General features: G+C 41.9%; 2 protein-coding genes and 2 non-coding genes across 6 annotated transcripts; 1 reads left to right on the top strand and 3 right to left on the bottom strand.

The window, feature by feature from the left end:
• Window positions 1-117: 117 nt before the first annotated feature.
• EEF1B2 (eukaryotic translation elongation factor 1 beta 2) lies at window positions 118-4,348 on the bottom strand. The gene is made up of 6 exons (XM_072342508.1): window positions 4,191-4,348; window positions 3,883-4,005; window positions 2,576-2,699; window positions 2,142-2,208; window positions 1,302-1,427; window positions 118-894 (listed from the first exon to the last, which is right to left on the bottom strand). Exons 1-6 carry the CDS (start codon window positions 4,268-4,270, stop codon window positions 740-742), a joined length of 675 nt encoding a protein of 224 aa, XP_072198609.1. The 5' UTR covers window positions 4,271-4,348; the 3' UTR covers window positions 118-739.
• LOC140255205 (small nucleolar RNA SNORA41) lies at window positions 1,642-1,775 on the bottom strand. The gene has a single exon (XR_011904437.1). It is a non-coding gene; the product is annotated as a small nucleolar RNA SNORA41 (small nucleolar RNA).
• On the bottom strand, window positions 2,282-2,363 carry LOC140255204 (small nucleolar RNA SNORD51). The gene has a single exon (XR_011904436.1). It is a non-coding gene; the product is annotated as a small nucleolar RNA SNORD51 (small nucleolar RNA).
• Window positions 4,349-4,626: 278 nt separating the features above from the next.
• On the top strand, window positions 4,627-21,436 carry NDUFS1 (NADH:ubiquinone oxidoreductase core subunit S1). Of its 3 annotated transcripts, none has more exons than XM_072342503.1 (19): window positions 4,627-4,845; window positions 5,108-5,177; window positions 5,350-5,441; window positions 7,129-7,236; window positions 8,358-8,434; window positions 8,514-8,595; window positions 8,713-8,843; window positions 9,831-10,016; window positions 10,443-10,577; window positions 11,233-11,347; window positions 12,319-12,464; window positions 12,985-13,113; window positions 14,748-14,877; window positions 15,343-15,503; window positions 16,673-16,827; window positions 18,164-18,339; window positions 18,657-18,791; window positions 18,994-19,066; window positions 19,371-21,436. In XM_072342503.1, the coding sequence occupies exons 2-19, from the start codon at window positions 5,114-5,116 to the stop codon at window positions 19,460-19,462; spliced, it is 2,187 nt and encodes a 728-aa protein (XP_072198604.1). In that variant the 5' UTR covers window positions 4,627-4,845; window positions 5,108-5,113; the 3' UTR covers window positions 19,463-21,436. The 3 variants fall into 3 exon arrangements, with proteins under 3 accessions (XP_072198604.1, XP_072198605.1, XP_072198608.1); XM_072342504.1 differs by lacking the exon at window positions 4,627-4,845 and adding an exon at window positions 4,887-5,013; XM_072342507.1 differs by lacking the exons at window positions 4,627-4,845; window positions 5,108-5,177; window positions 5,350-5,441 and adding an exon at window positions 6,251-6,360.

Here is a 21,436-nt window from a genome sequence, read left to right as displayed (position 1 = left end):
TGCTGGCCTGCAGTTTAAGACACACCAAAGGCCTCGATCTTGAAGCAGGAATTAAGCAGTACTAACATACGCCCCCCACCCCCAAGGAGAAAAAAAAAAAAAAAAAAAAAAGCAAAATTTGAGGTTATTTCCATTTTTTATTTTTAAACACTTCAGAAGAAAAAAAAATCTCAGGTTCACACACTAGGAGATGGTGAGAAGTTACCCTGGCAGTCTCTGTCAAATAACAAAGTACACTTCACCACATAATCTCCAGTGCACTGCAGTCCTCGTTGCTTTAAACTTCCTTATCTTTGTCTTCATTCCATAAGTGATAGTTGAACTGCAGCTGTCAAAAGAATAAAGCCACCATAGAACTATTTGGTTACTCTGCACCCTTTCTGTACAAAACTTATAGTTTTCTTAAAGTGCTACAGCCCTGTGCTTCTCCCTGAAGGCCCATCTCTCCTTCCAGATTACAAGTACCAAAGATGCAACTCCACCTAAAGTAGAGGAAAGGGCATTTCAGATATTTAAAGCTGTGTAAATGTTAAGCCTAGACATATGGCAATTGTTGGCTCTCTCTTTGCTCTGGCACTAAGTACCACGGTGCTGGAACAATCCTAAAAGCCAATTTATTAGCTTCTAACTTTACCCATCAGTCAAATTTTACATTAGCAAACTGGACTGCACTATGACTTTGAATTAATGACACATGGCCCAATTTTTGCAATTATTTTTATTCTAGATATATGAAGATTCAGATCTTGTTGAAAGCAGCTACATCCATTGATTGTACGTAATCTTCAAAAGCTGTTATTCTTTCTTCCAACATGTCTGTTCCAACTTTATCATCTTCAACAACACACTGAATCTGAAGCTTTTTGATACCGTAACCAACTGGTACTAGCTTAGCTGCAAAACAAAACAAAAAAAGCATTACACACTCCTCGCTTAAAAATTCAAACCAAAGATGTAAGTGGCTGATAGCATTCATCAAGTTGGTCTAAAAGGTGCGCTTCTTGGAATCTTAGCCTTGCTGCTGCCCCAGCAGCTTTCTGAATAACCCCTTTTAAATTACCACTCTTGTGATATTATGCAAAGGAAAACTATCAGTTTGCTATTTAGTGGGTGCTAGTTCACCAAGCACCGCACACGGACAGCTCACACTACACATACTCTATGTAAGATGGCAGTTAACTTACTGTTTTATCTACCTACATTATCACAGATGAACAAACAGTAATCCTAAGGCTACCTATTCATACAGCACCCTAACAGATCACATGATCACCATTTCCCCCGCTTTGAATTTTACTTACAAGACCCCCAGACCAAGCCATCTGCTTGAATGCTTCGAACACACTCCTCTAATTTGGCCATGTCTGTCTCATCGTCCCAAGGTTTCACATCAAGCAAGATTGATGATTTGGCAACAACAGCTGGTTCTAAGGAAAAAATAAGGAGCTAAGTCACCATCAACAGCTAGCAGGTTTTCAGAAACTCAAACATATACTGACAAAACTAACATCACAAGACTAATTAAAAAACCCTCATAACTCAGTCCTCTTGTACCAACACACATTTTTAAGGGGTCTGGAAATATATATCCTGATGTTTAACATGTAGATGTGTGTTTTTGAAAACACTCGGAAAAGATAACATTGTTTGTTACGTAGAAAGTCCTTCTTAGAGAATCTGAGAAGGAGCTTAATGCTACGTAACAGTTTGTCTTCCACAGAGGGAATACTGCAACTGCTACAGTCCTCAACAGTTTCAGGCCAGTAACTGTGGAGGGGCCTGCATGCAACAGCCTTTCCTCTCACAACTCACCTACTGATCTGCCTCCTTAGGTTAGTCTGCTGGAGTTCTTATGCAGTTGCATTTTATTCTACTTTGCATCTGTTTTATTTAAACAAAACCCTAGGGTTCTCTTTTTGTAGAGAAAAAGCTTGCTCCTTTGGTAAGACAAACAAAAGGATAATAGGCAGGACAAAAAGCATGCTAATGTTCAATGATTTGCTATAGGAAGGGTTAAGCTTGCAGAACTCAGGTGAAGCAAACCACTTCTGCTTCACTCCATTACGTTTGTAATAGATAAACACTATTTCAAATCATCCTGTTTAAATGCATAAAAAAGTCAAAGTTACTCAAAGACATACTTTTGGACTTCTTTGATTCATACTGCGCCAGGCGTTCTTCCCTCAGCTTCTTCGCTTCTTCACTTTCCTGAAAGAGAAATACAAAGTCACAAAATAGCACCAACCCACCCCCTCGGATCCTTAAAGCATTGTTAAATTGACTGGCATCTATCAGGAAAAAACAAATCATCACAGCTGTCAGCCGAAAGATGGTGATTTTTGTTTTATTCATCATGTAACCAGTCAAAGCAGACATTTCAACACACCGTATTTCTTACTAATGGAGAGTTCTTATGTTACATCCTACAAAAACATCAGTCTGGAGATCCTGAACAGTATCTGTTATTAAGGTCACAAATTAAAGTAACCTGAACTAGTAAGGTAAACACTTGCCTATGCAGATGGTTCTTAAATATTTACATATAAAACTATAAGAGAAAAAAAGGCACCAATACCTCTTCATCATCAGATCCAAAAAGATCAATGTCATCATCATCTTTGCTATCTGTGGCTGCACCTGTTGTGTCCTCAACATCAGCGGGACCATATTTCCCCAAAGCCTTCTTTATTCCTGGTAAGCTAAAGGAAGACAGGTATTAAGAACCCACTCAATTGTTTGTAGATATACTACTTAATTGTCATTCCTAAGTACGTTCATAGCAAAAACAGTGAGATAAGGAAAAAAGGGTGAATTTTGCTACTTGAAAACCTTCCCCAAAACAATACCTTTAATAACACTTTAGTTGAAACTACAGCTAATCCTACAAAGATTGCCTATCTAATCACTGATGGATCTTGTGCTATTCCGCTGCCCTGTGAGACTTTATGGATAGTAGAACTTCCATATTGGAATCTGCAATGTATTTTGTGTTGGAGAAGTTATCAATTTCTTACCCTAAAAATATTTTCATTTGTTTAAATTAATAGTAACAGAAAACATGTTGATAGCTCACAAGGGACCAAAATCCTATTGATTTCCTATTGTTACTACAAACTGCTGTTACAAACACTGTAAAATTAGATTTAATTTTCAGTAATTAGCTTAAGTTTCCAGAGTGGACCTTCTGAGGAAACTTTATCATCTCAGTCCCATTTGTGTTTGAGAGCTTCAAAAGCGCAGCGGTGTCTGAGCCACCCAGCTTCACAAGAGCCCCCTCCAGAACAGGAGGGAGGCACAAAGAGGAGGCAGTGCAGCAGTACTGACACTACCTATGCTGTACCTTTCCAGAGAGGCCTGCAGTCACCATGGATGTCAATACAGCACCTTTCATAAACACTAAAATCACTAAAAAAGAGAAGAGAACATTTGCTTTTATAGTCCCCCTTCTTTACATGTTTCTGCATCATCAATCTTCAACTTGCCTCACCTTCTGAAATTAAAAACCTGAACAAATCACCTTCCTTATCGTCTTCAGGCTTCACTCATAGCTCTTAAGTCTGATACTGCCCTTAAGGAGCAGGACAGCACTACGTGATTTCCAGCTTTCAGCACAGTCACTTGAGTAGGAGGCAGCAACAAGACCCAAGCTTCCTTGTAAGCTTCTACAGGAGCCCCATTGAATTTGCACAAAGGCAAATTCAGCTTCTTCAACTCTGAGCGGCCCCGTAACATCCTGACACGTCTGCTTTGCTTCTAGACTCATTTCTGTTCCAAGAAGCCATACAGGACCAGAAAAAAGCCACTTCCTTTCCAAGCTCAGAAACAAACGCAACAGTTTGCACAGCAGTTCGCACATGTGTCCATTTCGTGGTTCAAGCATACCTCGCCTTTTGCTTTTCATACGACTTAATGTGATTGTACCACCGAAGAGCATGGAACAGCTCGGCAGGAGGCGGGGCACCGACAGCTTCAAAGACCGCTATGTCGGCCTGGGAAGGCACGTACCTGTAGAAACAAGCGGAGATCAGCCTCACGCTCCACGCCCGCAGGATGCAAGGCGCCCGCCCACCCAACACGATGTATACGGGCACGTGTGTCCGAGGGCAACCCCGCTGATCCCCCGTCAGGCCTCGCCACGGGGCGGCTCGGCCCAGCCCAGCCCAGCCCGCCTCCCTCCCACCGCCCCTCACCCCTCAATGTAGCTCTTGTCGGCTAGGAAATCGTTGAGGACCCGCAGGCCGGCGGCGGACTTTAGATCCCCAAAGCCCATGGCGGCAGCAACACACAGCGCACGACCACGCCGACACCCCGCCGCCGCGCAAAGAGGCCCAGCAACCCCTGCGCCCGCCTTAAATAGTGGCTGAACCCTCCGCGGCATCGCACGCACACGTATCCTTCCGCCAGGAAGTGCCGAAATAGTTCCCGGCAGGCTGGGTGCCGCTCCAGCGCAGGGCCGGCTGGAAACTGGGCGTGATGGGAGCGGAGATGGATTATGGTGAGATGTGTATCTCGGGAACCCTGTCAGCGTTGGACTGGTGTTAAACGATCCCCGTCCCGTCCCGCCCTCCCCCCGCTTCGCTGGGCCAGCGGAAGTTGCGGGAGGTGACTGACGACAGCGGTAGCGGCACAGGAAGAACTTCCGGAGCGCCGCGTTTGACGGTGGCCGAGAGGGCTCAGCGGGAAGGCGGAAATTGCCGAGTGGCGCAGCCTGGCGGAGAAACCCGAAGAGCCCCGTTCCGAAAATTGCCGAGCGCGAGCGCGCGCCCCGAGCCGCTCGTTGCCGGAGATTGCCGAAGGAGCGGCGGAAAGGGCCGAGGCGGTCGCCATAGGGGCTGAGGCGGACGGGTAAGGCCGAGCTGTCTGCGGCCGCCGTCCCGTGCCCGCCGGTAACGGGATCGGCTCCTCTTCGAGGTGGGGCGCTGGGCTGCAGCCGTGGGCCCGGCGCCTTCCCCCCGCCGCCTCTCTTAGTGCCGTGAGGCGGGTCGGGGGCTGCCGGCGGGAGCCGCCTGCAAGGTGACCCCCGCGGGCCGCGCGCGTTACTCTGCCTGTTTGAAGCCTGACGAGAGGCGTTCCAGCCCGTACATCCGCGCCGTTTCTCTCCCCGCAGAGCACCATGCTGCGCCTGCCTGCCCTCCGCAGGGCCCTTTCTGCGGCCGCGCCGGCCTCCGCAGTACACGGTAAGTGTTGCCGGCCCGCGTCCTTCTGCGGGCGGGTGCTGGCTTTGGGGCATGTACGGAACCGGAGTCACAGCGGCGCTGTGTGACTGTGAGGGGAGGGGTGTGGGATCTGTTCGTTTGCATCCGGCAGCCGGGGAAGGGTTTGCTACGAAAACTTTTCCCTGTCTTTCAGGCCGCACGACTGCCACGGCAGCCAGCAACCAGATAGAGGTGTTTGTGGACGGCCAGCCCGTGCTGGTGGACCCCGGAACCACAGTGCTGCAGGTGCGGGCATCGGCACGGCGAGGTTTTGCTGCACCTCCGTCTCGGATCTTTGCAGCATTTGGGCTCTCGGTTGCAGAAGCCCGCTTCTTAAAATGACGGATTGGTTGGGGTTGGAAGGGACCCGAAAGCCCACCCGGGTTCCACCCCTGCTGTGGGCGGGGCCGCCCGTCGTTCACATCGGGCTGATCGGGGCCCGTCCAGCCTGGCCCTGAGTGCCTCCAATTTCAGGTTGAATCCAATCTACAAAGCTGAAGTAATATGCACAAGGCTTAAATAAGTTCTGGTTGATGTTCCAGCTCTGAATGCTATCAGCTACGGCAAATTCCATAACCTACAAATGTTACAAATTCTAGTAGCTGCAGCAGCTGTCTATTTAATGTCTGAACCGAGCATCATCATCTGCTGGTTTTGTACGTCACAGTGGTGTCTCAGGCAAACAAGGGATCGCTTTTGGTTACTGGTTTTTAAGGTTCAGAATGCTGTTCCTGCACTGCTTTGATTCTTTTTGCTGAGGGGAGCAGCAGATCTCCCAGCTTATGCTCATTTTTGCTGCTTTTCAGGCCAAAATTGCAAGTAGATCATTCTCCAGTCTGACAGCTTTTCAAGGAACCATTCAGTGGGGGTATGGCATAATAAATTAGAACATAGCCTTTATTTCAAATAGAACTCTCGCTCTGTGGATGCTGTATGGGAACTGTTGAGTTATGGCCTGAAGCACTGGTTGAACTCCTGGGGAAAAGACCCAGTTAGCCCTGGGAGCACAGGTGAAGGCATTTCAGATGTGTGACAGGAAGGGGTGGAGCCTGGCTGCACCTCTGCTAGACCTCATTTAAGGGCTGACTGCCACTGGGGAAGGATCTCTTTTTGGAGGTTCCTCCCTAGTGGAGCATGGGAGCAAATGTGGGATCTTCCTATCTGGGTAAGCAATTTTTTTTTCTTTCCCTTATGACACCTTTCTGTTATGCAATTATATTGAGCTGTCTAATTGCTATAGATATGAGTTATTAATTAATTGATGCTGACTTCTTAGCCATGGCACATACACAAATAATTCTGAGGTGTTTCTCATATCAGCTGCAGCTAATACTTCAGCATAGATCCCATGAGATGGGGGGGGGGGGGTCGTGTGCAAGAGGAGGCTTCATCCAGTCTCAGGAAATCTATTTTCTGAGTACTTATGTTACCTCTTCAGACATAATATGGAAGGATGTTTCTTTGCGTTTGAGTTTTTGCTGTGCCTGAAGACTGACCATGGCCTTCTACATTTGTGCTCAGTACTCATTTTGTTAGATTATCTGAAGTCATAATTCCCAATTTCTTTAGTATATTTTAAAAGTTTTTTCTTTCCTATGTACTTCTCAAATTGAGTGTTCTTTCTTTAAAACTTTGGTTTTGCTTCTGGTGTTCTATCTAATAAAAAGTTTTCCTTAATCTTTGAGGAAGAAGTGAAACATTGTTTCCTTAGCTCAGCCTTCTGTTGAGAAATAATCACATTGGTAACCTTCCATATTACTCTTTGCTTAAAGTTTCTAAAACTTATTCCTACAAAAGCTGAGAGCTTAGTCAAATTGAAAGGTCAAGAGCACTAAAGCTGCTGTTCTTTGAAAAACCCTCAGCTATATGTGCTGTGTGTTACTGTAAGGATGTAACTGAAATTTAATTTCCCTTTGTTTCTTATTCTGTGTAGGCCTGTGAGAAGGTTGGAGTTCAGATACCACGGTTTTGTTACCACGACCGTCTCTCTGTTGCTGGGAACTGTAGGATGTGTCTTGTGGAAATAGAGAAAGCTCCAAAGGTACTGTGTATGTTCCGTAAGACGTATGGTTTTCTGCTGTGCTTTGAGACTAGTTTATCTTGTAAATGCTTGTTTTGCCCAATCTTAAATTCAGAAATTAAGCTGTTTCAAGCACATTTTCCCTTTTTTCAATTTTAAGTTTATCACTGTGTTATATATGCGTGAGGACCAAGTTATGCTGGGCTGTGGTGATTGTCTACTTTTAGGCTAGTGATCAGTCACTCCATTTCTCATGGATTATCTTGCTGCTGGAGATGAGTATTTGATAGCTGTGTATTTTTTTATGTGGTGTAATTCAAGTTTTGCCTGCAGATTTTCAGTTGATAGCACACAAGCAGTTACTGTTTGGACTCAGCCACAGGATTAACACTTGCATATTTGCTCTAGCTAAGGAAAGACTGTAGTTACTGCTTCATATTTTAGTGCACTGTGTAGCATTGAAGTCCACTTTAAAAAGAAAAAGAAAATAAAGTATTTAACTGTAGGATTGAGTAGTGCCTTCAGCAGCTTTGTTCTAGGAAGTGCAGTTAGACACTTAAAGCGTTCTTTTGGAGTTTTGGATTGCAGGTGTAAATAAACATTTGTGTATCAATGTGAAACTCTCTAGCTCACATCAGCTTGAATACAACAGTTTGAGCTTTTTATCTCTGGTGGTTTTGCATCATTGCAGACTGAAACGACGGTCTGTGTCATGATGTGGGTGGAAAGCAAGAAGGATTCATTTTCCAGGCAGGAGTTTTTGTTAGTTTTGCAGTAATCTTGTGAAAAGTTTTATTCCAAGACTCTTGAGAAATGTTGTATCCAAGTAAGTGCTCAGTAACTAAATGATGTGGTGTGCTTTGGACTTCAGTACTAGAGGTTTTCAAAAAGATGTACCTCAATTGTTTAAGTTTATATAGTAAGTTATTTGTATGACTCCTAGTGATTCTGTATTGGTTAGATTTTCCTTTTTTTATTGTGGATATCTTTTATTTCTGCGATGTGTTAAATTAATAGCATTAATATTATTTAATGTTAATGTTAATATTAATAGATTAATCATCTGGGGGGGAGGCTGGGATTTATGCCCATACTGAGAAGAAATATGTTGTGCTCATGCTTGCTGTTTATGATGATTGCAGCCAGTAGCTGCTTGTGCCATGCCAGTTATGAAGGGCTGGAACATACTGACAAATTCTGAGAAGTCCAGGAAAGCAAGGTACCTTTCTTTTAGCCTCCTATGTGCTGTTTGCTGATGGGAATGGAGTGAACATTAATTATATTCCTGAACCCAACAGGGAGGGTGTAATGGAGTTTCTACTAGCAAATCACCCACTGGACTGTCCTATCTGTGATCAGGGTGGAGAATGTGACCTACAGGTAGGACATCCAATCACATGGTGTTAGACATATATTAATGTTCCTTCTCTAGGTGAAATTGTGCTGTCCAGCAGCCTGGATACATATTTTATTTTTTGTTGTTGTTGTCTGTTCTAGGATCAATCAATGATGTTTGGCAGTGATAGGAGTAGATTTAGAGAGGGAAAACGCGCTGTTGAGGACAAGAACATTGGCCCATTAGTCAAAACAATCATGACTCGGTGTATACAGTGCACTCGATGTATCAGGTAATGTCCTTTATTTCTCACTGGAGAGAGTTCTTGAGCAGGAATATCTATATAACTTTGTAACTTGTAAAAGGAATGTGAGGGTGTATGGGAAATTGGTACTCACAGCCTGAACCTCTGATTAATCAGCTGAGGCAAGTGTAGGGTCAGCTGTGGGAGCACAGGTGAGAGTAATCCATCTGTGCTCCTGGAAGGGGTGGAGCTTGACTCCACCTCCTCTAGACCTCATTTAAGGGCTGGCCACCACTAAGGCAGCATCTCTTGGAGATTGCTCTCTGGTGGAGATTGCCTCAGCATTTCCCAGCAGAGGCATGCATATTGGTGAGTTTTTCCCTATAAATAACTTTTCGAGTATGTTACTATCTTTGTATCATTCCACCTTACAGAGGGCAGTCAACATGGCTTTTTTTTTTCTTTTTTAATTGTACTTAAGAACTTTTTCTGGTGGGGATGGCTGGCTGTTTTCCCAGAGCTGCCAGACAGCTGTCAAAGGAATCGGAAAGAGGTGGCCAAAACATGGGAGTGAAGCTGGTGCACTATTAGGTGGAACTGGTGACTTCCTCAGCTGTTACTGCAAGACTTATTTATTCTTGACAGCCTCTGGAGGCTGTTATTATGCTATTCTGTGGTCCTGAGATTCAGTACTGGCTAACTTGAGCCAGATGGAAAAAGAATACAACATACCTGGCTACTTTCTGAAAGAAATACTTAGATACAGCTTATTTTAGACTTGAACTGTGCACTTCAGTGACCACTGAACCACTTGTGGTGTTTTGATTTACACCTAACTTTTGTAGCCCCATCTAAATGAGTTTCAGCAGGTGTACGGTCCTGCATGTGGTTGCACTGCTGAATGTATGTAAGTAGTAGTTCTTTCCTCAGCTATGTAAATGAAGGCTAACATTAATCTTCAGAAAGAGCTAAAAAATGTGCTGTGTTGGTGTTAAGAATTCCAAATTTATTTTTCAATCTTCTTTTACCTACCAGATTTGCTAGTGAGGTCGCAGGCGTAGATGACTTGGGAACAACTGGAAGAGGAAATGACATGCAAGTTGGTACTTATGTTGAAAAAATGTTCATGTCTGAGTTATCAGGAAATATTATTGACATCTGCCCCGTTGGTGCACTTACCTCCAAGCCGTATGCCTTTACTGCACGCCCATGGGAGACAAGGTGTGGGTCCTAGCTTACTGTGCGACTTTGTGTTTTTCCTATCATGCTTTATCTGACAATATGCCCACATCTGGATTCAAGGGTTTTTTCTGATTTTTTTTATAGTAAAATTTTTGGTAGACTAAATCTGAAATTCTGTCATTGACCCAAATCTTTCAAGAAAAGGGAAAGTGCGGGTGTTCCTGCATACAGTTACAGCTATACTTTAATTTTAATTTTTTAGGTTATCTCAATCTTTGAGATTATGCTTATTAAAATAATTGAAATAATTAAAATCAAATTATTTAAAATATTTTTGGAAAAAATCCCTTAACTGTGAATCTAAAGCTGACCTTAGAACATTGATTATTTTTTAATATTTATTATGCAGTTGTCTGCTGTTAGTCTTTAGGAAACTGCAAATGTTTTGTTTATTTCCCTAAACAGGAAGGTAGAGTCCGTTGATGTTCTTGATGCAGTCGGAAGCAACATTGTTGTGAGCACGAGGACTGGAGAAGTGATGAGAATTTTGCCAAGGCTGCATGAAGATATCAATGAGGAATGGATATCTGACAAAACAAGGTGTGTGGGTGGTATTTGGACACTTGTGCCTTCAAAAGGGCTGATAATAGCAGGACAAGGGGAAATGGATTTAAGTTGAAAGAGGGTAGATCTAGGTTGGATGTCAGGAGGAAGCTCCTTACTAGGGGAGTGGTGAGGTCCTGGAACAGGCTGCCCAGGGAGGTTGTGGATGCCCCGTCCTTGGAGGTGTTCAAGGCCAGGTTGGATGGGGTACTGGGCAACCTGATCTAGTAAAGGTGGAAGTTTGGTGGCCCTGCCAGTCAGGGGGGTTGGAACTAAATGATCCTTGAGGTTCCTTCCAACCCAAGTCATTCTGTGATCTGTGTGTTTACTTGCACATTAAGGCACACTTGAAAACCAGAAACCTGCACAGTAGTTTTGACTCTTGATTTTTGCTGTTACTATTGGAAAGATACAGTGAAGAGTAATTGTTAAAATAAATTTCTGATAACCAAAACTACTGGGTTTTGTAATATTTTCATTTTTGTGGCATTTTCCTTTTTTGTTTTTGTTTTTTTGCATGGTTTGGAGAAGGGAAAAATCCTTTTTTTTTTTTCTAATTGTAAACATCATACTTTTAAACAATCTTACACAGTGTTTGGTATACACAACTGTCTGTCTTTGCTCTTTACTAATATCAGTGGTTTTCGCACAGGTTCGCATATGATGGTCTGAAGCGTCAGAGGCTTACTCAGCCCATGATCAAAAATGAGAAAGGACTCTTTGCTTATGCTTCATGGGAGGATGTGTTAACTCGTGTTGCTGGTGTGGTAAGAACAATGTCAATATGTATGGAGTGTAAAATTAATTTCTGGGGCTTGACATGTTAAAGTGGTTAACAGGAAAAGAGCTACATAGACATCTTTTTCTGAGGTTAGTGGGGAGAATTTGACTTCTATTGTATTTCCACTTAAATCTGTTATCTTTGGAATGATTCAGTATTTTGTGGATTAGACAACCTGAAGAACTTTGCCTTATGATTTTAAGAACCTACAGGCAGTGCATAATTTGGGGCATTTAAACAGGCATTTAAGCTATTCCTTCAGAATCTCAAGAGGAAGTGCTTTTCTTAAATCATTCTGATTTGTCTGAATCTTTAAATTTACTGAAATTGTGCTATCAACACTTCTGCTGTCAGAGCCATTAATTCTGTATTACTTTTATCTGAATCGTGCTTGCCTCATTGCTCTCTGTGCAGTGATTGATTCTGGTGCTCAAATGAAGTGCTGCATGACTGCTCTGCATTTTGATTAAAATTTTATGTGGGTTGAAGTAGAATTGAGGAACTGTAATTGAACTTTCCTTGAGGCTGTTTCACCCTGTGATACAGTAGCAGGGTTTGTTATGGAAGTCATTGCTTCTCAGATGATGCCTGTGAATTGAGTTTACTACTGGAGCTTGTCTAATGCAAGTTTGTTTCTTCATCTGTGCTGTAGCTTCGCTAAAACAGAAGCATTAACTACTCTTCCTCACCACACCAAATAAAAATCAGTTACATCCGATAATAATTCAACAGTGAGAGGCTCCTGTGTTTAGAGCTGTTCTTTGCTCCAGTTGTGAATTCTGAAGCAGCTGGGATTGCTGCCTTGCAGAAGTCTTGTACTGTTGATTTTTGTGTTCCTCCAAGCTAGCAGACTGCTTGTCTTTGGCTTATCCTAATATAACACACATTTACCTGGGTCCAAAGGGAGTTCATTTCTGTGTTTTCTTTTGCTTATGTTTATACTTCCTGTCCCTCCAGCTAAAGGCTGTCCAAGGTAAGGATGTAGCGGCAATTGTAGGAGGACTGGTGGACGCAGAAGCACTAATAGCTCTAAAAGACTTACTGAATAGAGTGAATTGCGATACGCTCTGCACAGAAGAGATCTTCCCTACTGCTGGAGCTGGGTAAGAATCCAGGCAAAGTTTGCTATTATGTAAATAAACTTTCCAGTCTGTTGATTATCTTATGGTAAGATTCTGAGATGACCAAGGATAGTAACTGCTGATGGGTTAACAGGTTTTGGTTGCATTCACAACATTCGTTTATAGAGAATATTGATTATGAATGGAGGCAGAAGTCTCCACTATGAGGTTTGCGTGCTTTACATTTACTGAGTCTGCTGCAGTTTGACAATGGGCTACTGGGAGTTTGTTTAGTATTCTGTTTTAAGTTTGATAATTCAGTTGTTCTATTTAGTTGTCTGTGTTGTTCTTCTCATGTGTTCTGTTTCTGACACTTGAGAAAGGCAGAAGCTGCTGATTTTTTTTTTTTTGGTGGGGGGGGTTTAGTAATTCACATGTTAAAAATATCTTTTCCTGAGATGAAAATATATTTGGGGCATCTAGCATCTTTTTCACATGTATTTCTTCACTCCTTTCTTGAATGTTCACTGCCTTGCTTCTTTCTTATGTCACTTCGTTATAGCACAGATTTACGCTCTAACTACCTGCTTAATACCAAGATTGCTGGAGTGGAAGAGGCAGATGTCCTGCTTTTGGTTGGCACCAATCCACGCTTTGAGGCACCACTTTTTAATGCTAGAATTCGAAAGAGGTTTGTATCCCTTGGTGGTGAGTGAGTGTACAAATGGATCTGGATTTGGCACAGTGCTCCACTGGAGCCGCAGGCACTAAGTTGAAGGCATTCATCCAAGTGGACCTGGTGGATTTGTTCACCCTTTTAGTAAAGGGGAAGTGTGTAGACAAAGGATGTCTCTTCTTCCTGTAGTGTACAGCTATGTTTTGTTCATTCTCATTTTGATGTTTTACAGTTTCATATGTTCATTTATTCCTTTCTTACATAACATAGACACCTCAGACTTTGTCTTAAAGATGTTTGTTAAAGCTTAATTCTTGAAAGGGTAGTTTTCAGCATCAGTTTTCTCCTTTTTATGTATGTCGTTGTTTTAACAAAATAGGCTTTCTGATTGAAACAGTAATGCAAATGTAATTCATTTGAATTACGTGTTTGGGTTTTTTTCTTTTTTACAAGCAGTGGAACAGTTTCTCAGCCTTTTTGAACACTGCTAATTCATCTTTAGAGAGTTGCGTCAGGAGGTGGTAACTGAAGTTTAAAAAAAAGTCCTGTACTACCTAATGTTTGGGGGTTTTCTAAAGTGCATCATTTTAAACAATGACAACCTTCAAAATGTTGAGATAAAAGGAAGATGCAATTCATAGAATCATAGAATCACCAAGGTTGGAAAAGACCTAAAAGATCATCCAGTCCAACCATTCACCTATTATTAATAGCTCCCACTAAACCATGTCCCTCAACACAACATCCAGTGTTTCCTTGAACACCCCCAGGGTCGGTGACTCCACCACCTCCCTGGGCAGTCCATGCCAGTGCCTGACCACCCTTTCTGAGAAGTAATACTTCCTAATGTCCAGCCTGAATCTCCCCTGCCATAGCTTGAAGCCAATCCCCCTGGTCCTATCACTAATGACACGAGAGAAAAGGCTGACCCCCAGCTCACTACAACCTTCCTTCAGGAAGTTATAGAGAGCAATGAGGTCTCCTCTGAGCCTCCTCTTCTCCAGGCTGAACATTGCCAGCTCCTTCAGCTGCTCCTCATAAGGCCTGTGCTCCAGGCCCCTCAAATGAAGTTATAGAAGATTTCTTTTGTAAGATTGTGCTGTGAGGAACTGAAAAAAAATGAGATGCTTCTAACCAGCAGCATTTTTCTTTGTATCAAATAAGCAAGTGAATTTCTGAAACTGTCCAATTCAGAACTCTTTCGTTCTATGATTGATTCTAATTTTGATTCTGAAATAACCAAGAGTTGAGCAAAAGAGTCATCTTAATATTAGCAGTAGGTGAGGGTTTTTTTTCCCCCATGTTCTTCGCTTGGTTTTGCCTAATTCTGGAAGATGCCTTAAAGGTGCAGCACCTCATTTTGTGCGTACTTTTTTTCCATTAAATTGGCAGAAGTTTGAGTGGGAAACTGAGTTCTAAACTTCTCACTTATGGTGTGCTGCTGTGTTAGTCCCAATATGTGTTTAGGGAAATAGCTGTAAACGCCATGAGCTTGCCTAAAAGAGTGATATTAAACCACATTGTATTAAAGCAGTGAATGGTATTTAAGCTGTTTTGGAAGAATTTGCATGCTGTTTTGGGAAATTATATCAGTGGATTTGACCAAAATTGTCTTTGTTTTGATGTGTAACATTTTGCTGTATTTTCAGCTGGCTTCACAATGACTTGCATGTTGCCCTTGTTGGCTCTGCTGTGAATTTGACCTACACGTATGATCATCTGGGAGATTCCCCACAGATACTCCAGGACATTGCTTCTGGGAAACATGCATTCTGCAAGGTATGTGCTGCTTAAGAATCTATTAAAGGTTCAGACACATTGAATAATGATCTGGATTCTTCATGGAGGCTGATTTGATAAGTACCATACTGTGTATGGGGTTATTAAATTTTAATCAAATGCAGAGATGAGGTAGTGAATGGTGTGCACTAAGTGTGTGGGGCTGTTTAACATATTATAGTAAAAGTTTCCAGTGCAGGAAACTCCTGAAATATTTCTTGATGTGAAACAGGCTGTTTCAGCTCTGGTGTTTCCGCTTAAGAGTCTGGAGTATAGCTGTGTACTAGCAGGGTACTTATTGTCATCATTATTTCTCTTGTCTTTATTGCTAAATGAAACAATTACTATTTCAGAGCTGAAGTTTTGCATGGAAGATGTTTAGAAATTATGCTATCTATTACATTATCTAACTAAGAATAGTCTTCAGAGCCTTGGAGTTCATGTCTTGATTCTTAACTTGCACAGGTCCTTGACCAAGCTAAAAAGCCAATGGTGGTGGTAGGAAGTGCAGCACTGCAGCGCAACGATGGAGCAGCTATCCATGCTGCAGTTTCCACCATTGCACAAAATGCCAGGACTAAGAGTGGTGTTGGTTCTGATTGGAGAGTCATGAACATCCTTCACAGGTTTGCTTTAAAGCTTTTTAGGGAGCTGCTTTCATTCACTTAATGCTGGCCTGATACATGCTACCTTAACATATGTGAACACACTTCTTTGTGTATTCTCAAACGTTTTATCAGGTTAGAACCTGCAGGGAATGCAATTAGCAGAAGCATAAATAAAAATGGGTCTCTTGGCCTGGCATACTTCTCAGACTCTTCTCGAGATTGTTAAAAATAGCGGGAATAATAGAATCTAACAATGGAATTTAATGTGTGAATTTAGGGGGACAGAATACGAAGAGCTTAGTAACATACCAAAGTGCCCAGTAAATGGCAAGGTACACCAGTGTCACTTGCTAAATGATGGCTTCTTATCTTGATGAAAAAAACCAGAATGGCAGGTTTTAATAAATAATATGGCCCCTTGTTTTTCTTCTACTGTGCTGGTTCTTAACTGAGTGGTGTGTGTCTTAACACTTTTCAACTTAATGCTATTATTATTTCAATAGGCAAGCTTTTCCTGTTAAAGTCCTTCTCCACTCATTTTAAAACTGTGACTGTCATGCTGACAGCTTGTGTGAAGGAAAAACAATTTCAGCAAATACAGTTTCTCTCATATTCAGCTAAGTCCTTCTGTCAGATATGTCTTAGCGAGAGCAGTACTTTGTCCTCTGAAGGAAACTGAAGTGTAAAACCTTACCACTGAAACTTAAACTTCTAATACCAAAATGAATTATTTTGAGTGAAAGGAGAAATTTACTTTTTATAACAGTAACATTGAAAGATGTGTATTCTACAGAGTATCTTTTAAATCTGTGTATGTATGTGGCACCTATGTGTGAAAGTAAAGGTTGCAAAGTAAGAGTCATGGCTGAAATGTGAACTGTGGTGTTCCACGTGACAAGTTCTCTCCACCACTAGGCCCTGAACCGTACTGTCTGCATTATTCTGCTATCCCATCTTGAGTAAGTGGAATTCATCAGGAAGAGTTGAATTGGCATCAGTCTGTCAAAAAGCAACACCAACCCAGTATTCTGTCAACTACTTGGTCAAATTTCTTAGCTGCCTTTATGCTTCAGTTTTGTCCTGTTACTGTTAGAGACAAAGCAATCCAAAATATTTGGTCAAAAAAAGTTAAGCCTGTTCTGCTGGGAAAGTTTTGAAATAACTTACAGTCATGTTTGTTCCTGCAGGGTTGCAAGCCAGGTAGCTGCTTTGGATCTGGGTTTCAAACCAGGAGTGGAGGCCATTAGGAAAAATCCTCCCAAAGTATTGTATCTCTTGGGAGCAGATTCCGGTTGTATAACACGTCAGGATTTGCCAAAGGATTGCTTTATCATCTATCAAGGTAATTCATAGATGTAAATTCAGGAGTGTTGGAGAGAGAGCCTACACAGTGTTGTACTCTTAGAAACATATCTGACTCTTTGGTATAAATTATAGCCTTTATTTTCTGACAGGCAGTGGAACTTCCAACATGCATCTGACAGACTGCTTATTTATTTCTTAAGTAGAAATAAGAAGTTATTGATGACTAATAGGGGAATATAAACCAGTTTGACAGTGTACAGCCTGGCTTCAGACCTGGCAGGAAGAAGTTTGTTCCCAACTTTTCTGTCATAACAAAATAAGATTTAGTCTTATTTTTTTCACTAAGCTCCTTGTTCCAGGAGTCCTACTAAGCTGAATGGCTTTAGAGGCTGAATCACTATTTCCTACTGCTTGCAGGCTCTTTTCACTAAAGTAATGGGCACATAATACCTCAGAGCAGTCATCAAAATATGCTTTATCTCACTGACTAAGTGAACTTCAAACTTTTTTTCCTTCTAGGAACACAGATCTTTTAGGTCTTCCCCAACCTTGGTGATTCTATGACTCTATAAATTCTGTATTTCTGTATACACCAGTACAGGCTGGGGGAAGACCTGCTGGAGAGGAGCTCTGCTGAGAGGGACCTGGGCGTCCTGGTGGACGACAGGTTGGCCATGAGCCAGCAGTGTGCCCTTGTAGCCAAGAAGGCCAATGGCATACTGGGGTGCATTAAAAAGAGCGTAGCCAGCAGGTCAAGGGAGGTGATCCTCCCCCTCTACTCTGCCCTGGTGAGGCCTCATCTGGAATACTGTGTCCAGTTCTGGGCTCCCCAGTACAAAAAAGACAGGGATCTCTTGGAAAGAATCCAGCGGAGGGCCACAAAGATGGTAAAGGGCCTGGAGCATCTCCCCTATGAGGAGAGACTTAGGGAACTGGGTCTGTTTAGCCTTGAGAAAAGAAGGCTGAGAGGGGACTTGATCCAGGTTTGTAAATACCTGAGGTGTGGGAGCCATAGTGGTGAGGCTGGTCTGTTTTCAGTAGTGCGTGGGGACAGGACTAGGGGTAATGGGCTGAAACTTCAGCATAGGAAGTTCCGCACGAATGTGCACAAGAACTTCTTTACGGTGAGGGTGACGGAGCACTGGAACAGGCTGCCCAGAGAGGTGGTGGAGTCTCCTTCTCTGGAGATATTCAAGACCTGCCTGGACGCCTATCTGTGCGACGTGGTGTAGGGAGCCTGCTTTGGCAGGGGGGTTGGACTCGATGATCTCTAGAGGTCCCTTCCAACCCCTACAATTCTGTGATTCTGTATTTTATTAAAGTATTCCATTTTATCTTACGTTGTTGTTTACTTTTTTTGTCTACCTACTTAGGACATCATGGTGATGTGGGAGCTCCCATGGCTGATGTTATTCTCCCAGGTGCAGCATATACAGAGAAGGCAGCAACTTATGTTAATACTGAGGGTAGGGCCCAGCAGACAAGAGTAGCAGTAACACCTCCTGGGATGGCGAGGGAAGACTGGAAAATCATTAGAGCTGTCTCTGAGGTACTGTTTCCACTGCAAATTGCTTCTGTATAAGTACAGGGAGTGGTTAAGTTCCTTTACTATTGAAAAGTGTTTCCAAAATGGTATGTTTTTAGGGAAGTGTATGCTTGTAGTCTTACGTAACGGTGTTGTGTGTTGAATCCTTTCATTATTGTATGAGCTAAATAATACTATTTACCTTGTAGGGCAGGACTAATGTTTCAGAAGCACAGTTTTCCTGATTTTTGTATTTTTTTAAATATGCTAATGGATTGGTAATTAAAAAAACTATGTTTTGAACACTTGAATTTTATGGTATTTCTTTGTGAATCTCTTAGCTGGCTGGTTTGACCTTGCCTTATGAGAACCTTGATGAAATACGGAAGCGTTTAGAAGAAGTATCTCCTAATCTGGTCCGATATGATGATGTGGAGGAGGCTAACTACTTCAAGCAGGCAAACGAATTATCAAAGGTAACCAAAGCACTTCAGCATGGTTTAATGCTGTTACATAGGTTAATGCTTTTTAAGAAAACACAGCAGCTTCATACTTAGGTCTGTGAGCATAACTTGATTACACTGAACAGTGAATGCAGAATTCACAGTAGAAATACTTTGGTACCAAGTTCCTATATTAAATCTGCTTAATTTCATTTTTCTTCCTTTCTTGCCGCAGTTAGTAAAGCAGCAGCTTCTTGCTGATCCTCTTGTTCCACCTCAGCTCACAATAAAAGACTTCTATATGACAGGTATGTAGAGGGTGGCTTTTCCGTTCTAAAAACCGCAATACATTTTACTTTGCTTTACAGTGGTTTTTGTTTTTTTGTTTTGTTTTTTTTTAAAGTTTTCCACTAATCCATGTTGAATTTGACTCTTTCTTCAAACAATATTTTCACGTAAGATTTGGCATTTGCACAAAGTATAGGGCAGTTTTCTTTCTCCTCTTTGTATGCAGTCCTGTACTACTTGTTTTTATCTTGGCCACGTAAATCTGCATATGCTGAAGATTAATAGTTTATATACAAGTGTGGTTTTGTCTTCCTTTTTCTGCAGATTCCATCAGTAGAGCATCCCAGACAATGGCCAAGTGTGTGAAAGCTGTTGTTGAAGGTGCTCATGCAGTGGAGGAGCCAGCCAGCTGCTAGTTACTGATCAAACAGCTACCACCTCCATCCAAGTATTTGTTGCAGTTAATAGCTGTGACCAATACCTTCTTTCTTTTGTTTTGTTTATTTCCAGAATCTGTTTGCTAGGTAGTGGCATTTCTTTTTTTTCATCCACATTTTCATCAGTTCATGTGGTCCCATAATGTAGGACTCTTGTGGCTGGAGAGAACATGCAGCATTCAACTTACTGTACCTAGAGGCTGCTTACATGATGATTGTATACAAATAAATTATAATATTAAACAGTCCATTACCCATGTAATTTATAAAGCTCATGCTTCTTGAATGAAAACTCAGTTAGCAACTCAGCCTGAGTAAAAGCTTTGATTTGCCAAGAACAATTTCTTGTAGCCGAAGCACTAGATTGTAACCTTACAGAGCATCAAGACGCTTTAAACACTGATGAGGATGTGAATGCTCTATTTTGGTCTTGCACTTTCAGAGCAAGTTGTTTCTCTTTTCAGTTGAACATACCTGGTTTGTATCAGTGTTCACCTGCTGCTGCTCTAGATATTTGGATGTGTTTCTCTGTTTTGTTGGCAGTTGATAAAACTACTCAAGGGAAGAAATATTTTTATGCTGTGAAAGAGAAAGCAATTTTCACACAGCTTTGAAATGGTCAACTTTTCAAAACTTAGCAAAAGATAAAGAGCTTTCAGCTGCACCAGTATGAGAAAATTGCTCTGTAATTCCTCTGTGCGCTGATCTTTTTGTAGTGAAGTGAAAGAGGAGACCGTGGGGTTTCATGTTAAAGCTTTGCGGTGACTTCAGAACAGTGAGTATCTGCTCAGCATTATGTTATCCAACATTCTGTAAGTTTAGAAGAAGGCAATCTACCCAGCAATGAGGTATTAGAGTAATAAGGCGTAGAGGAATTCTTCCAGGAACCATGCAGACAGGGGCTGTGTTACAAGGTCATCCCTCCCAACTTTTACTTTTTTGGATTTTCCAGAAGGAAAACCTGTGTTTTGCAGTGTAGTTCATGTAAATGCTGCTCTAGAATTCTGAACCTTCTGAAAGCTCTTTCTTCCATCCTTGATTTACTCGATAACAATCAAGCATTTTAAAAGTTGTTTTCCTTCTGCCAAGGAAGAAGTCTCTTCCTGGTTTCCACAGCCTAGTGCAGTCTGCCCTACTCTAACCAACCTAATCTTAAGCACAGGATGTTGCTCAACTCAGCCTGGCATTTTCCAGTTATCACCAGGGTCAGTTATCTTGGTGGTACATAGAAACTATTCACTCCATGCAGAGGTACAGTGCACATTAAGGGAACAGCTGGAAGTACTGTAGTCTATTTTTAATGTGGCAGTTAACAGGTACATCCATATGTGTGACCAAGCACAGCGTGAGGACCTCCCTCTGTCCTCATGGAATGTTACTTCCTTAGCAGAAGAAGAAGGAGGTTGTGGCAGGGACAGCAAAAGAAGAATGTGTATAACAACATGCCAAAAGCAAGGCAGCTGGTTCTTTCCACTAGTGGTGGTTTCAAAAGAAGGTTTCACTGAATTCTGTATTCAGTAAAATAATTAGTTCTATGGATTAATTCCCCTTTTTCCCCTGAAAAATCCATATTACAGAATAATTGTGCAGCAACTGTCACTTTATCACTTCACAATTTATAAAGGCTAAAAAAATCTACAGCTTTTTTTTTTCTTAAATAACATAGCATTATTTAACTCTGGGAGCACATTAATTTTGGAAGTCCTGCATTCTTCAGTTAGTGTGTGCATATAGGAGATACTTCTATTCAAGAAGTACCCAGCCGTCATTTTAAAAAGGGTAATTAGTGCATGAGGTGTTGCTATTCTGTTTCTGCCCTCTCCCCCTGCCACTTAACTAGTCACTAAGTAGAGTACTTTTAAGACACGCTTGGCAATAGCAAGAAGGCACTATGAATTTGACTATTGGAAACTAGGTATTAAAGAGAAATATAAATGGGCATTATCAACTGAA

Source organism: Excalfactoria chinensis, chromosome 7 (assembly GCF_039878825.1).
Source record: "Excalfactoria chinensis isolate bCotChi1 chromosome 7, bCotChi1.hap2, whole genome shotgun sequence".
NCBI lineage: Eukaryota > Metazoa > Chordata > Aves > Galliformes > Phasianidae > Excalfactoria > Excalfactoria chinensis.
The sequence above is the reverse complement of the archived record's forward strand: the minus strand, read 5'-3'. Positions and strand labels throughout refer to the sequence as shown.